This window comes from Lissotriton helveticus, chromosome 5_1 (assembly GCF_964261635.1).
Source record: "Lissotriton helveticus chromosome 5_1, aLisHel1.1, whole genome shotgun sequence".
NCBI lineage: Eukaryota > Metazoa > Chordata > Amphibia > Caudata > Salamandridae > Lissotriton > Lissotriton helveticus.
Window position 1 is genome coordinate 1,004,592,967 of NC_136065.1, and position 17,180 is coordinate 1,004,610,146.

The 17,180-nt window shown below is 44.7% G+C and overlaps 1 protein-coding gene across 1 annotated transcript in view; it reads right to left on the reverse strand.

The window, feature by feature from the left end:
* DOCK1 (dedicator of cytokinesis 1) overlaps positions 1-17,180 on the reverse strand; it is a 1,311,419-nt gene that overhangs the window by 749,046 nt on the left and 545,193 nt on the right. Inside the window, exon 27 of the mRNA XM_078643512.1 lies at positions 16,260-16,355. Coding sequence (XP_078499638.1) covers positions 16,260-16,355 — 96 coding nt within the window. The remainder of the gene's footprint in view (positions 1-16,259; positions 16,356-17,180) is intronic.

A 17,180-nucleotide genomic window follows, 5' to 3' on the forward strand; every position in this document is an offset into this window, starting at 1 on the left:
GGATATAGTCTGTGGAAGCAAGATTGTGCGTGCCGACGATGTTGGTGATGGAGTTGCTGAACTGCAGCCGGGGTCCGGAGGGGTCTGTAGACAAGGGTTCCTCTGAGGGTGGTGTTGGGGTCGATGTGGATCTGGAAGTGCAGGTGCTCGGCGGCGCTGGAGGTGTCTTCGGTGCTGGTTGAAATTCTAAGGGTATTCCTGTGGACGATGGCGATTCCTCCTCCTAGTCTGTTGGTGCAGTCCCTGCGGGTGATCTTGTAGCCGTCTGGGATGGCTATGGGTTCATCCAGGTTTCCGTTAGGAAGGCAACGTCCGGAGAGGCTGAGTCGAGTATTTCCCAGGGTTCGATGGTGTGCTAGGTAAATTCAACCGTGAATGAACTGAAACTAAAACACAACAATTTACGTTTGGAATAATCAATAGTGCAAGGGCTATAAGCTGCATTTGCCTGTTAATGATCATGATGTTACTTTCTCCTACAAATAATGATAACTTATAACTAGCATTGCATGTGAGGTAACATTTACCAAGAGGTGCAGAAGAACCACTAGCATAATCAGAAAGCATGAAGCCATTTGTAAACTCTAGCTAAAGAGCCATTGCAACCAAATGATCTTTAGAAAAGTCCTAAAGCCGGAGTGACCATAAACATTCATAAAATGTACAAAGGTTGGCAGTAATTGGGACAATTGGTAGTGATTAACCTTTACTCATTGAAGAGAACTCCCTAGGGAAAAAGTGCTGTTGTCAGTACTTATTTTAAAGGTTAACAAACAATCCATACCAACACGGTTTGGGATTCCATTTGCAAATGATTTTTATCAATATCACCTCACAATTTGCAATTGTGGGCGCCAAGAATACAGAGAAGGAATATGCTACTTACCAGTATGCATCTGTTCTTGGCATAGAGGGCTGCAGAGTGGTACATTTATGAATAGATCGCCATCTGGTGTTGGGCTCGGATGATTGCACTTTGTTTTTCTTCTGGAGAAGTCTTTGTCGTCATAGGTGACTCCTCCTCTCGGTGTTAGTGCGCATGGGCATCGGCTCCATCCTTAGATTGTTTTGCCATAGTAGGGTTAGATGGAGTAGTGTAGTATAGTACATAAAGATATGCCCATGTAAATGTATCTAAATAAGATAATGTTGGGACAGACACAGGTTTCCGGGGAGGCAGGGAGGGCATGTACCACTCTGCAGCCCTCTATGCCAAGAACAGATGCATACTGGTAAGTAGCATATTCCGTTCGAGGCATATGGGCTGCAGATGGTACATTTATGAATAGATTGTACAGCAGTTACCTCCCTAGCGGTGGTCACCAGTGTCTGTCGCAACTGTCTGAAATAGAGTTTTTAATACAGCTTGGCCCACTCTGGCTTGTTGTGCAGCCTGTACATCAACACAGTAGTGCTTTGTGAATGTATGTGGTGTAGACCAAGTTGCTGCTCTACATATGTCATCTAGGGGAATGTTCCCTAAGAATGCCATAGATGCTCCTAGTTTTCTTGTGGAATGAGCTCTAGGAGGAACAGTTAATGTTCTCTTTGCTTTAATGTAACATATTTGTATACATCTTACAATCCATCTTGCGATGCCTGCTTTAGAGATAGGATTGCCCTTATGTGTTGGGGAAAATGCTACAAATAGTTGTTTAGTTTTCCTGAAGTCTTGTGTTCTTTCTATGTAGTACAAAATGGCTCTTTTAACATCTAGTGTATGTAGAGCCCTTTCTGCCACCGTCTGTGGCTTTGGAAAGAAGACTGGTAATTCCACTGGCTGATTGATGTGGAATGCTAAAATTACTTTAGGCAAGAACTTTGGGTTTGTTCTAAGAACCACTTTATTCTGGTGTAACTGTAGGAATGGTTCTTGTATTGTTAATGCCTGTAATTCGCTTACTCTTCTGAGTGAGGTAATAGCTATAAGGAATGCCACCTTCCATGTAAGGAATTGTATTTCGCACCTATGCATAGGTTCGAAGGGTGGCCCCATTAGTCTGGTGAGTACTACGTTGAGGTTCCAGACTGGGGAAGGTGGTAATCTTGGTGGAATGACTCTTTTAAGACCTTCCATGAATGCTTTTATCGCTGGTACTCTGAACAGTGATGTGCGCTGCCTGTTTTGCAGGTATGCTGCTATAGCTGCTAGATGTACTCTGATAGATGTGTACGCTAGATTACATTGCTGTAAGTGTAATAAGTAGCAAATAATCTCCCTTGTTGATACGTCTAGAGGGTTGATATTGTTATTAGTACAGTGTATAGCAAACCTCTTCCACTTAGCTGCATAGCATGCTCTGGTGGTTGGACGTCTCGCTTGTTTAATTATTTCCATGCAATTTGGGGGGAGATCTAAGTACCCAAATTCTAGGATTTCAGGAGCCAGATCGCTAAGTTCAATTGAGTTGGATCTGGGTGCATTATTTCTCCATGGTTCTGTGTAAGGTGCATGGGTAGAATTCGTAGCTTTTGATGTGGCACTTGTGAGAGTTGCAAGAGCGTGGTGAACCACGGCTGTCTTGCCCACGTGGGTGCTACTAGTATCATGGTCATTGAGTGTTGTTGCAGTTTCCTGACCACTAATGGGATTAGTGGGAGAGGGGGAAAAGCGTATGCAAATTTGTTGGACCAATTTATCCATAACGCATTGCCCTGCGACAGGTGATGTGGGTACCTGGACGCGAAGCTTTGGCATTTTGCGTTCTGATGAGTGGCAAATAGGTCTATCTCTGGTTGTCCCCATCTTTGGAAGAATGGCTGCAGTATTTGTTGGTGCAGTTCCCATTCGTGTATTTGTTCCGACTGTCTGCTTAAGATGTCTGCTATCTGGTTTTGAACTCCTGGTAGGTGTTCGGCTAACAGATAGATGTTTTGAGGAATGGCCCATCTCCAAATTTCCTGTGCTAGTCTGGATAATTGGAGAGAGTGCGTCCCCCCCTGTTTTTGAATACAATACATTGCTGTCATGTTGTCTGTTCTGATCAGGACTGCTTTGTGGATAACATGTATCTGAAAGGCTTTCAATGCTAGAAACACTGCCAGTAGTTCTAGGTAGTTGATGTGTAGTGTTCTTTCCTGCACACTCCACCTTCCTTGTACTGTGTACTTGTCCATATGTGCTCCCCATCCGGTGAGCGATGCGTCTGCTGTTATTGTCACCTGTGGAATTGGCTCTAGGAACGACCGCCCCTTGGTAATGTTTGTTCTGTTCCACCACTTCAGAGAGCGGTGTGTGCGGTCGTCTACCAACACCAGATCCGTAATCTGCCCTTGAGCCTGATTCCACTGTGTCGCTAAGCATTCTTGTAGCGGACGCATTTGTAGTTTTGCATATGGTATTAGCAGTATGCAGGATGACATCATGCCTAATAGCTGCATGAACACTCTTGCTGTTAGTGAGTGTTGTGGCTGAAATCTCTGAATGATTGTAAGCATTGCTTGGACCCTGACTGGGTTGGGGTACACTTTGGCTTTTTCTGTGTCTATAGTAGCCCCCAGATATTGTTGAACCTTGTTTGGTTGTAGGTGTGACTTTGTGTAGTTCACCGTGAACCCTAGCTGGTGTAGTAGCTGAATTGTCTTTTGTGTGTGTTGCAGACACTCCTCTTGCGACCTGGCTTTTATTAGCCAGTCGTCCAAGTATGGGAAGACATGAATTTGTTGTCTTCTTAGGTGAGCTGCTACCACTGCCAGGCATTTTGTGAACACCCTTGGTGCCGTCGTGACACCAAATGGAAGGACTTTGAACTGATAATGTTGTCCTTGTACCACAAACCTGAGGTATTTCCTGTGGGCTTTGTGAATAGGGATATGAAAGTAAGCGTCTTTTAGATCCAGTGTAGAAAGAAAGTCCCCTTTCTTCAGTAAAGGAAGTACTTGTTGGAGCGTGACCATGTGGAAATGTTCCGAATTTATGTATGCGTTGAGAGGTCTTAGGTCCAGTATTGGCCTTAGAGACCCGTCCTTTTTGGGGATTAGGAAGTATAGGGAGTATACTCCTGTTCCCTGTTGGTGCTGTGGAACCTTCTCTATGGCATGCTTTTCTAGCAGTGATATTACTTCCTGTTTTAATAGTGTCAGGTGATCTTGTCTCATTGGACGCTGTTTGGGGGGGATGTTTGGTGGGGTAGCTGTGAGTTCTAGGCAATAACCATGTTGGATAATTTGTCTTACCCACTTTTCTGATGTGATGTTTTCCCAGACAGGTAGGAACTGTGATAGGCGTCCCCCTACCGGTGTTATATGGTCTGGGGGAAGCTCTATGAAGTCACTGTTTTGGGGTTGGAGAGTTGCGGTTGTTGTTGTTTCCGCGACCTCTACCCTTGTTGTTGTTACCCCTGTATCCACCTCTAGAATTACCTCTGGGTGATGTAGGTGTAAAAGAGGTTTGCTGTTGGTTTGTACCTGTACTTTTGGATCCTCCTCTATAGGTGGATCTACGAAAGGAACCTCTTTGTGTCGGCTGTTGCAATGCTCCCATTGATTTAGCCGTTTCTGTATCCTTTTTCATCTTTTCTAGGGCCTCATCTGTCCCTGTGCCAAAAAGTGTTTTCCCATCAAAAGGTTGGTTCAGTAACGATGTTTGTACCTCTTGTTTGAACCCTGACACTCTGAGCCATGCATGTCTCCTTAACATGATGCTTGTATTTGTCGACCTTGCCGCAGTTTCTGCCGCGTCTAGGGCGCACTTTATTGAAGTGTTAGTAATTAACTTCCCTTCTTGTATAAGTTGATCTGCTTTCTTTTGATGTTCTTTAGGGAGATGTTTGATGAGTGTTTCTAACTCATCATAATGCGCTCTGTCATACCTTGCAAGTAGTGCTTGCGTATTAGCTATGCGCCAACTGTTTGCCGCTTGAGATGCTACTCTCTTGCCAGAGGCATCTATTAGTTTAGACTCTTTGTCAGGAGGTGGAGCTTCTCCTGTAGATAAAGAGTTTGCTCTCTTGCGAGCGTTTGTGACCACTAGTGAGTCTAGAGGAATTTGTCCCTTAATGTATATTGGGTCTTTTGGAGCTGCCCTATATTTTTTATCAATTCTTGGGTTCAATACCCTAGCCCTCACTGGGTCTTTGAATATCTCTGATGTATGACTGAGAAGGCCCTTTAGCATTGGTAGTGTTCCTGATGTTCTTTGTGCAGTAGGTAGTGTTTCTAATAAGAAGTCCTGTACTAGAGGTTCTGTATGTAGGTCTACCTTATGAAATGTTGCTGCTCTAGTAATGAGTTGTGCAAACCCAGTATTGTCATCAGGAGGTGAAGGTTTTGAGGGATATGACTCAAGGTCGGTATCATTACCTGATCCCACATTATACTCCTCCCATGGGTCTGCCTCCTCTGGGATTGTGTCCTCATCATCCCCAGGGTGTCCCCCCTCCCCTGTGTCACTCTCTCCATCTGTTGTAGGTGTAGATGGACGTGTGGGAGGGATATCTGGCCTATTGTGAGGAAGAGGTGAAGATGGTGTGTGAGGTTTGGGAGAAGGGGGAGGAGTTGTATTCGTCCCCATTGTTCTCTTCTTTGGATGAGCCTTGTCGTCCAAATGTTCATGTTTCCTCTTTTTAGGTAGTTCTGTGGCTACCTTGCCAGTCTTTGGGTCAATAAACAAAGTCTTTTGTTTAGGATCCGTTCCGTGTTCCTGTGTCGGTACCGCAGTTTTCGGTTCCGAAAGGTGTTTTTTCTTTGAACTGTCCATTTGTATTTTCGGTGCCGAAGTTTTGTTCGGATCCGACTTCTTCGGTATCGAAGATGTCCCCGGTGTCGGGGGTGTTTTCGGCGCCGAAGCGTGCTTCGGTGTCGACATGGACTGCTTCGACTTCGAGCTTTCCTTGACCTGGTGCTTCGGTGTCGATGTGGTCGGTTTATCGGAACCGGAACCACTATGATGTGGGACCGAGTGTTTCGGTTTCTGTTTCGTTGCCGGGCTCGAAGGCGGGGCGTTGGAAACTTTTTTCGGTTGTCTGACCGGGCTCGAGGGCGGGGTCGACACCGTGCGGGGTCTGTTTTTCGGTAAAGGGACGTCGTCACTCACGGTTTGTTGGACGTCGATTTCCTCGACGTCGGACTCGTCCGCTTCTGACCCCGCCTCGTCGGCCTCTTCTTCCTCCTCTTCTGGGTGCTGGTCCTCGAACAGCTCCGTGATTGCTTGTGACTGCATTCTCGATACCTCGTGTCTTCGGGCTCGACGGTTTCTAATCGTCGATTTTGACGAGAACGCTGCACAGGCCTCACAGTCCCTGGATTCGTGTTCAGGGGACAAGCAGAGGTTGCACACCTCGTGTAGGTCCTTGTGTGGGAACTTAGCACCACACGTTGGACATTTTTTGAATGGAGTCCTTTCCATGGACCCCGGGCTGGACTACGTCGAGTTTCTCGTAGTCGTCGTCCTTCGAATCGCGTCGGTATGGAGTGAAGTCGCGTTCGATAACGATACCGTCGATTTGGAAAGGAATACGCGCCGGTTATAACCTTCTTTGTTGAAGTCGGTCCGGAGCGCTTCGATCCTCATCCGAACCCGATGGCGGAAAAAAACAATCTAAGGATGGAGCCGATGCCCATGCGCACTAACACCGAGAGGAGGAGTCACCTATGAGAAAAACAAAGTGCAATCATCCGAGCCCAACACCAGATGGCGATCTATTCATAAATGTACCATCTGCAGCCCTTATGCCTCGAACATTATCTTACTATTTTAAGTGATTTTTCAAGATTAAGGAGAGTTATTTGGGTTGAACAAAAGTGGATTTCGGCTCAGATTCAGGTGGATAATATGAGAACAGCTTCTGATTCTTCTGTCCATTTCAGTTTGTTGCTATATTTGCAAGCTAAGGAGTCACCTTAACTCAAATTCTTCAGCATATTCATATTAATGGAGGGATCATGAATATTCACAAAGAAGTACAAAAAAATGGAAGTATAGAGAATAATATAAGATGATTAATAGACATTAGGCATATTAAATGAAGTTTATCGATCAGGAAAAATTGCTGTCAATTGGGTACGTATTTAAAGATTACTGAATACCATACCATACTAACAAAAACAGATTCATTTTGGAAGAGTTTCAGTAACTGCACCTCATTAATGTGGTTCATGGAAATCATGGAATTAAATAACCATTTTTTTAGTAGTGGTTCAAGATTAAAAAGCCCTTTTAGGCTTGAATACATGTATTATAGTCCTGAGAGCAAGGATTAGCAAATAGGTGCACAGAAGACCACAATTACCACACTGAAGAGTTTAGATATAGTACTCTTGTTAACAGAACAGAACAGTCTTACCTGCATGGCCTCCGTTTTCTGGGCAGCAGCCAGGAAGAGCAGAACAACATGATATCTGGTCATAAGGGCAGTTTAGATATTCTATATATAGCAAACTTAAACAGTTTCAAATAAGCAGATCCACTCATCAGGAAAAGTCTGTGGTGATGGTGTTGGTACAGACTGGAATCCCATTATGCCCATTTTCTATTTTTCTGTCAGGGCTCTGTGATCTCTCTTTGCAGAGAGAAGAACCAGCAATCACTTGAGGGATTCCTCTTTATATTACAAAGTCTGAGCCCTTTAATTCATTCTCTTTCCTTTTTAATCATATCAATGCCATTTGGATCCACCCATTCTCCTTTCCAGCAGGTGTGCCCTGAGGTAATGCAAGGGGACAGCAAGATGGAGATGTGGCTACCAACCTTGGGAAATCTGGAATGGCATTCTCCTTCATGGAAGAATGAATGAGAGGGTTGTGTGTCCATTTCCAATGAAAAGAACACTTCCACACAATTGCAAAGTTCTACTACTTCTTCCACAATTTGATGTTATATAAGCCTCTGCACCAAGGCAAGCCATAATAGTAATGAGAATCATGGATGAATCTCTGCATACAGTTTGTCCACTGCACCTTTCACAATCTGCAGCGGTCAGTCCGTCCCTCACAAGTTCCTAGCCCAGGCCTTCCTTTATTTGCGAGGCAAAGAGGAAAGACAAATGTGTGTCGCAATCATCAGTAGCCTAGTCAGATCACTTCAAGTAAGAGTGAAGGAGTAGCGCTATAATGTGAGGAACGAATTTTCTTGAAATGATTTACATCATATGCAGAGACATGTGGTCAGTCACCAGTTCAATGTGGCAACCTGTAAGAAAAAACAAAACTTTCTACTGATTAGCCACCTGGTTCACAACTAACCTCCAAGAATCCTGGCACACCTGCAGACGTCTCGAGAAGAACTGGAGAAACAGCAAATCCCCAGAAAACCGCACCACCTACAAAAATACCATGACAGAATACCACCAACGCATCAGATCCACCAAAAAGACCTTCATCCAGGACAAGATCCTCGCCAACTCCAGCAGCTCCAAGAACTCTTCAGCATCATCCAGGAATTCACCAAACCCCCCAGCAAAACCATGGACATCACCTCCTCCTGGGACCTCAGCAACAAGCTTGTTCCTACTTCCATATGACGATCAAGGGCCTCTACGACAAACGACTAGACACCTGACTCCGGAACCACTCCTTCCTCCAGCAACGCCACTCAGCCTCCTCCTGGACCCCTAGCACCACCGAACACATCGCATCCACCATGAAAGGCACCCACTCAGGAGTCCCCACGGATCCCTACCCCCGCACATCTTCCAGAGTCGCCGCCGCCATGGCCCCAAGAAGACAGTCAACATCCAACTAACGAAATTCATTGAAGAAAACTCCATCCTCGACCCCTCCCAATCCGGATTCCACAGTAACCATAGCACTGAGACCGCTCTTCTCGCTGCCACAGATCACATCTGCACCCTGCTCGACCAAGGACTCACCGCAGCCCTGATCCTACTCAACCTCTCTGCAGCCTTCGACACCGTCTCCCACCGCACACTCACCGCGCCATTCTCCACAACGCCGGCATACAGGGACAGCGCCCTCAACTGGCTCTGCTCCCTCCTTGCCAGCAGAACCCAAAGAATCCACCCTTCCTCTCCGAAACCCATAGAAATCAACTGCGGATTACCCCAAGGATCATCGCTCAGCCCCACGCTCTTCAACATCTACATAGACCCCCCCTCGCCATCGTCAGACAGCACGGACTCAGCATAGTATCCTACGCCGATGACACCCAGCTCATCCTCTCCCATCACCACCAAACAAATCTTGCAGGAAGAGATGAAGGACGCTGCAACCTGGATGAGCAGCAGCTGCCTGAAGCTCAATTCGGAGAAGACAGAGGTCCTCATCCTCAGGCCCTCCTCCTCTCCATGGCACACCACCCTCGGCAGCCCTCCTACACCCAAGGACCACGCCCGAAACCTCGACATCGTACTCAACTCCTGCCTCTCCATGACCCGACAGTTCAACGCCGTCGCCTCCACCTGCTTCAACACCCTCCACATCCTCTAAAAAGGCCTTCAAATGGATCCCCCCGAATCAAGGAAAACCATCACCCACGCACTCATAACCAGCAAACTGGACTACGGAAACACCCTCTACGCTGGGATCAACAAGTCTCTGCTCTGTAAATTCCAGACCATACAGAACACCGCAGCCAAACTTGTCCTTGGCATCCCCAGACACGAACACATCACTTAGCACCTACGTAACCTCCAATGGCTCCCCGTCGCCCTCGGCATCTCAAAGTTCACCCCTTTCCTTCCTCTATGCACAAGGCCTTCCACACAGTAATTTGGCAGAATCTGTCCTCGATCTAACATCTCCCCAGCAGTACCACTGCACTTCTCTCACCTTCCTCTCAGAGGGAGGCCCCGCTCTAGCTGCGCCACCATTCAAGGCCTTGTCAGCTCTCTCTCATGTCGCTCCGGCCCGGATATCAGTCGGTCCGTCTCAGGGCCCCCCATCTGGCCCCTCCGGAGGGGCCTTCCCCAGCCCCGGGTTCCGCCTAGGGAAGGTTGTTGTATACCCGGGGGAGGGGGGGGGGGGGAGACCAGTCTGCCCCCGGTTTGCCTCCTTACACTCGGTGAAGCAGGTCTCAGCCAGATCGGAGCAGACGCCCCTTCTCGGCTTCTGAAAATGGCGTCTATCAGTCCAACCGCGGGCTCCGCGGCCGTTCCCTTGAATGGAGCCTCCAATCGCCCCTCAAATAGGTCTGACGCCTCGGGGGATGGTGTACAGTGTCTCACACCCAGCCTCTCATACAGATATTGGGACAGATGCTGGAGTTCTGCTCCGAAGAAGTCGGAGCTCAGCTACGGTGCAGCCATTCCTGTCCGTGTCTAAGCCACGCCCCTCGTGACTACAAACGTTTGCAGTGCAATGGAGAAACATGGCTATGTATTGTATTGTAATTGCATTTATATAGCGCTTACTACCCCTGATGAGGCGTCAAAGCACTTTTTCAGAGAGTTGCACGTTACTCCAGAACCCATAAAGGATTAGTGGTGAATTAGTATAGTGAAATATGAAAGTAATTTGAATGGCGGATATTAGCCAGTTATTTGGATTGAGAAGGATAGCGGAGGGATAGAAGAGGGAAGAAGGTTTGCATTTTTATATAGCGCTTGTTACCCTTGATGAGGTGTTGAAGTGCTTTTTTTGCGAGTAGGGCCCTACTCCGGAACCCATACAGGATTAGTGTTGAATTAGTATAGTGAAATATAGAAGTAATTTGAGAGGCGGATATGTTAGTCAGTTATTTAGATTAAGAAGGGTAGCGGAGGGATAGAAGAGGGAACAATGTGAGATTTAGTGATAAAAAGGCCATTGCATCTTTACAAAGGTTAAACAATCTAATATGCCTATTCTTTCTTCAGAGTATTAATTGTTTTATTAGGGCATTAGGGTCGTAACTGTTATCTATTTGACATTCAACTCATCAAGGAAGCATCTGTGGCTATGGCTTCCATGTTCAAAAGGTTGAAAACGAAATAACAGAGTAACTGGTTCGAGGATATATATGGCTCTGACTACCTGCATGCCTAGATTACCCCATTATAACTTCAGAGGATGAGCGATGTGGAGACTGAAAGGGAGACTGCGTTTTTTATACCAATAATTTTACTAAAGCCGAAATGCTTTCTCCTTCTCTCATGCATAGAAACCAAGATTTTTGCTGGTGCACAAAAAATACGAATCCATGTTTCATGCACAAGAAAAAATACATCGTGTGCTGATGAAGGCGATATACCAGTTTGTGATGAAACAGGTGATGATTAATGATAACTTAACCTGGGAGCACTGATGTAGGATGGTCGCATATTGTACCAGCCCAAAAGCTACCATGCACAGCCTCCAGCAAGCACAGGATGGGTCACTGAAACTGACCCTCCTTTTTTCAACATTTCAACTTTACAAAGTTAGAAAATGAAATAAAAGTAGTTAAGTTGCAAGTCACCAAGTTTGCACATTGTTTACACTGCGAGATGTATACACCATTAGAAAAGGTAACTTGGAACAACAGCTAGTCAGTTGTTGAATCCTTTTTACTTAAGATCATATCTGTAAGTAACATGCTTATTAAGAGAGGACTGCCTCAACCAAGGAAAATATGCTGAATCCTGAATGGATTCCTATGTCGTCAGATTATTTCATGATCTGCGGACTCTCCATTTTTTTTAGATTACAGTGACGTTAGCAGGTCATTAGTAAGCCAAGATGCATCAGACACTGCAGTAAGGCAAGAAGCCAGCTCAACGTCTGACAATGACCAACAGCAAGACTTTCTTGAAGACTCAAAAAGCAACTGTGGCTCTGAGGAAAAAGCGCACCATCAGGTTTGATTTTATTCTGACTTTGTAGATAGGATACGTGGAATGCCGAATTTATGAACTGTGAAATAGGACCAGCCAGTTTGCCTTAGAGTGGAATAAATGAATATGAGGCAAAGTGACCATCTTGAGCTTTTCAAACTTGATTTACTGGTGAGCTGAGAGAGACATGACGTGGATCAACAACTTCATATAATCCTGAAGAACGTCTTTCATCTGTCATACACTATTAAATTAAATTACTCTACGCATACATTTTCTAGCAGAGAACATGACACCACTGGGTGGAAAAAGAAACCCTAGGGGGCCCCATTCAATCCAAGGCCAATAAATATCTGTCCGATATGCGGAACTCAGGGGCCCCTCATCCCATTCTGCAGGGGGACCTCATCATTTTGCATTGAGCCACTGCCCTCAGTATTGCAAGCTGCTTATAATACAATGAAAAAAACCTTGGAGGGTCAGGAGATGTGCTTCCGGCTTTAATAATAGCACCATCAATGCTAGACATGAATGTAATGTGTCCTTGACCCATCATAGAAAACAAGGTGTGGCATTAGCTGCAAAAAAGTTAAGCATTCAAGTCATTCACACTCATGGACGTTCTTTGGGACTAGATTCTGTACTCTGCCAAAAGGATGCAGAGATTGGTGTTTGAGAAACTGCTATGGCAAAAAAACATTTCACTGATTGACGGTGTGGGAGGCAATGAAGGAGATGGTGTTTGAAAAACACACTTGGCTTTCTGAAAAGTGTTATTTTTGTCATCGTTACACGCATTACACCTATGGTCAAAATAAACGAGAATAGAATACACTACACAATGAATTGTTTTTAGCCGTTGACAACAGGCTTCACTAAAACCGAGCTCCACTGTGATCATTTTGTCAACCATAAAAGCATGAGAGCCTGTGACCTCCAGGCTACATACATGTTTCTGCAGTGGAAGCATTAGTCAACTGAGATATTACACCAGTGATAACGGCTTTCTTTACTCCCTCTTTGACCGACTATTCCAGCTTTTCTGCGACACACCCAGAATTTAAAAGCAGGTTATTCATTATAAAAACGGATGATTAAATAACTCATATAATCTCCATGAATGGCAGCTACAGTATTAATATTCATAGTTTCCAAAATACTGCTGTCAACAAATAACGCTTACTGGAAAGTGCTAAATGCCACAGTTAATATTTTATTCACGTTATAAAGGCTGAAAGGTGCGTGATCATATGTTTCTTATTTTTACCTTACCTACTCTCATCCATGCTCTAATCTGAATTCTCGGAGCAAAACTGCTGACAGCAAAAATACAAGTTCATGCATAAATCCAACGCTGTTCAGTGAACATCAGCGTTCTGCATACCAAGTACCACGCAGGTCGCATTCCGACCTTACTATGTGGCGTCGAGGTACTTCTGCGGGGGTTCCCCTGCGAGTGCATCTCACAGGATTGTATGTTACACCAGCACATGATGTATGCTACACACATGCGCGCACGTTATAATGGCGATCTGATAATGCAATGTGTTCAAAACTGCGACCTGCAACAGCAGAAAATGATGCATAGAAATTTAGCAGTTTGTCATCACATATAAATTCACTGGGCATGTTGGCCATGGTTTTCTTGCTTCAAAATCTACTGTACAAATATTGTCAAAATTTTCAATATACGAGACTAGTGCCTGATAATGCACTCAACCCAAGACCTCATAAATGAGGTGAAGTCTGTTCCACGTGTGCAGATATCAACAGCCAATACTGTACAATAAGACAATGTAAGAATGAATATACCCTTTTAAGGTCTACTCTGGACTCTTTACAATGCTGCATTTTCTCTATAGTCATAAAGGTTTACAAATATTTCAGCAATCACGTGCCCAGATATACTCATTACACAGTGCTGTGCTTTTAAGAATGTATTAATTCATCCTTTCATAAAGCCTAACATATCTTTCGCTTAAGCTATTATGACATCAAAGGAAGATATTGAAGTTTATACAGATCATACAGACACCCCATACAAAGCTCTTTAGGCCCATATTAAATTGTTTGGCATAGCGCAGGCTTGTAGCTAGAAGATACTTTGCAGCATTAGTGAGCTTACAGAGGGTAGTTTTTTTGGACCTGGCCCTTTCGGCAGGGTCATAACCAGACATTTTGCCTTCACCCTGCCATGCTCTAAACCATTTTTGCTGGTTTTCAGGACTCTAAGGATTTTACCTCTGCTAACCAGTGCTAAAGTGCCTGTGCTCGCTCCTTTAAACATGGAAGAATTGATTTACAACCAATTGACCTATTTAATTTACTTTCAAATCTCTAATGAAGTGGCACTGCATGTGCCAGGGCCTGTATATGAAATGTTACTAGTGTGTCTGCAGCACTGATTGTGCCACCCACTTAAATAGCCCTTTATACATATCTCAGGTCTGCCACTGCAGCCTGTGTGAGAGCAGTTGTAAGTGGCCATTTTGACCTGGCAAAATAAACCTTATGCCAGGCTAAACCTTCCTTTTCAATACATATAAGTCACCCCTAAAGTACGCCCTGACAACCTAGAGGGCATAGCGCAGTCTATTTAAAATGAGGCATGTACTTTTAAGTTTTACAGTTCCTGGTACTGAACAAGCTCCTAAAGTTATTTTTCACTATTGCAAGGCCCACCTCTCCCATAGGATAACATTGGAGTTAGCTTATTACACTTAATAAGCTGTAAATTCGAACTTGGAGCAAGTAGACAAGTGGAGTTTATGTCTGAACTTGAAAGTCCTTTTTAATGTTAAAGTCAGATTTCTAATCACAATCCTAAAAATGCCACTGTAAGAAAGTTGGCACTTTCTTGTCCTAATCATTTGGTTCCTGCAGCCTAATCCTGGGCCACATAACTAGGTGTAGTTGACTGGCCTCATGATCAGAAGCCTCAAGTACAGAACATGCTTCCAAGGACCTTGAATCCAGCATCTGGAGCCATCTGTGAGATGTGCTCTCCCAAGTGGTGCCACCCCAGTCCTGGACCCTTAGAAGTGGTCCAGAAGGAGCTCTACCAGCCAATCTGCAGAATCAAGTTAGCCTGGCTGATGAGGGGGTGAAACCCAGAAACTGGTCCCAGGATGCTTGTTTACGGTGCAGAGGACCTGGCTTGGCAGTTCGAGCTTGGGAAGCATGGTCAAGACTGATTTGCTTATGACTGAGTTTAAACATGCATGGCATGCAGAGCAAAACAACAATGGCTTTAGGGCCAAATCTCTGTACTGGGGTGAATTCTTGACAGTGTTCAACATTCTGTCCATCAATTATTCTTTTTGCATTTGTCACCCCGAGTGGGACAGGTATGTCCAGATGGGTGTCCCGTGCTCTCCATGCCACTGGAGTCAAACTAGCCTCGCTGATGAGGAGTAAAACCCTGCAATTGGTCCCAGGAAGCTTGTGTCTAGTCCAGGGAGGACCTGGCCTGGCAGTTCGGGCTAGACTGTTACCATGGGGAGCATGGTCAAGACTGATTTGCATATGGCTGGGTTTAACCTGGAATTGCACGGGGGCAAACAAACAATGGGTTTAGGCCCAGATCTCTGTGCTGGGGTGAATGTTTGACATTGTACAGCATTCTGTCCTTCAATTGTTCTTTTTGCAACTTTTAGAAAGTTTCATGTTCTTGTTTTAACCCTATGTTCCTGCAGCCTAATCCTGGGTCACATAACTAGGTGTAGCTGGCAGTTGGTCTTTGTGTATAGCTCCAAAACAGTGAGACAAAGGGAAAATAAGTGTTGGCAGGGTGGGTCACTCTGAGTTAACGAGGAGGAGGAGCTGTTACCTACCACACTTGTACATCACAAAGGCTCTGCCTGATCACTATCCGTTTTTTGCTTGTTTGTTTTGTTACTGTCCCTTCCCAGTGCTGCTTCAGCACGTTTCTCCGGCTCCAGCTGCTATAACCCAAGACAATCAAAGATATTTTTCACTGCTTTTTCTGGTCGGGCTTGAGAGTGCTGCTCTTGTCAGACAATTATGTGAACATTACCTTAGAGGGACTTTGACTCCACCCACATGTCAGGAGCCAGTAGTACATGTTTTGATTGGGCAGAAGTTGTGTGCCTCCACAAAAATTGCTTGCTCCCAGCGCAGCTGTGATCATATTGTTTATTTATCCAGCTGCCTAAGCTTGACCTTTTGGGGCACACACATGATATTAGAATGCTATTAAAGTGTCTTAGATAACAAGATCATGTATGCTGGTTATCTCTGGCAGCAGCACATATGGGAGGATGGCATTTAGCAACCTACATGGATTTGTATGTCTGACTTGACAGACCTCTGTCAATGGCCTATTAACCTGCACCATTATTATCCTAAAGTTGTTTGCTTCAATACAAATACATATCTATTCCTATGCTATTTACATGTAATGCTTCACATTATCATACAACATTCCTTTAAACCCCAATCTATTGGCATTGCCAATGTTTGTGTGGCCTGGGATTGACATTCCTATGGCCCGGGGATAAACACTCAGTGGATACAAAGATTGTCTTTATAGTTTGAGGCAGTGCTACTTACAATGAGCTCAGAATCTCGTCCCATAGAAATTACAGTTCTATTCACTGTCCTCAACAGCTTCTCCATAATTACTTGGACATGTCGCTGTGTTGGTCCCTAGAGATAAGGAGAAGGAGAAATCAAAATGAGCATAACGCCTGTTGGCTGTGATTAAATGCATTTACTTTGTAAGCAATACTTCTGTTTCATACACATAAGGATGAAAACTGCATTTTGTAATAGCTAGGCCTTCTGCTTTTCAACAATTAAAGACTCAATCAATCTGGCATTCAAATCCTATCGATTGCATTAGACTCGCATGCAGCAAAGGGTGTCGAACAGACATGGTGTAAATAAACAATAGGGAGAGCAAGGTATTTGGTTCACTGAGTGAACTGGGGAATACTCCTATACCCCATCGTACGTAAATATAGAAACACAGTGAGGAGTACCACCCAAAGGGAATTGTCAGTTCCTAATGGGGTGCAGGCTGATGCAAAAAAAGGGGGAGGACTCTCCTTTTGTTAAAAACCCCTCACTCACCACCTAGTGGTGACATGCTTCATCATCGGGGTCCACCCTCATGACCTAGCGTCATCAGGGTGTGCTACAACACCTGATTACAGTGGAGCTGGTTGTGAGTGGGGATGCGTGAAAGAAAAAAGTATGTGGGTTAAAAATTGTCCTGGTTTAACTTAAGAAAATAGAAGTTTTATTTGTAAGCAACTGTTTCTATATGAACAGACATGGTGCCCACAATATTGTTCACATTGGCTCATAATTATTTCCAATTGTGATTGTCTTAAAATTTCAAGTGACTTGCAAGTAAAGTTTTAGAAACATTTTTCTAAAGGCTCACTCAAAACAATGGTACCTTTAAATACGAAACGTTGGGCTAATATGGATTATTTTACGCTTGCAATGTGCTTCCTGGTAAATATG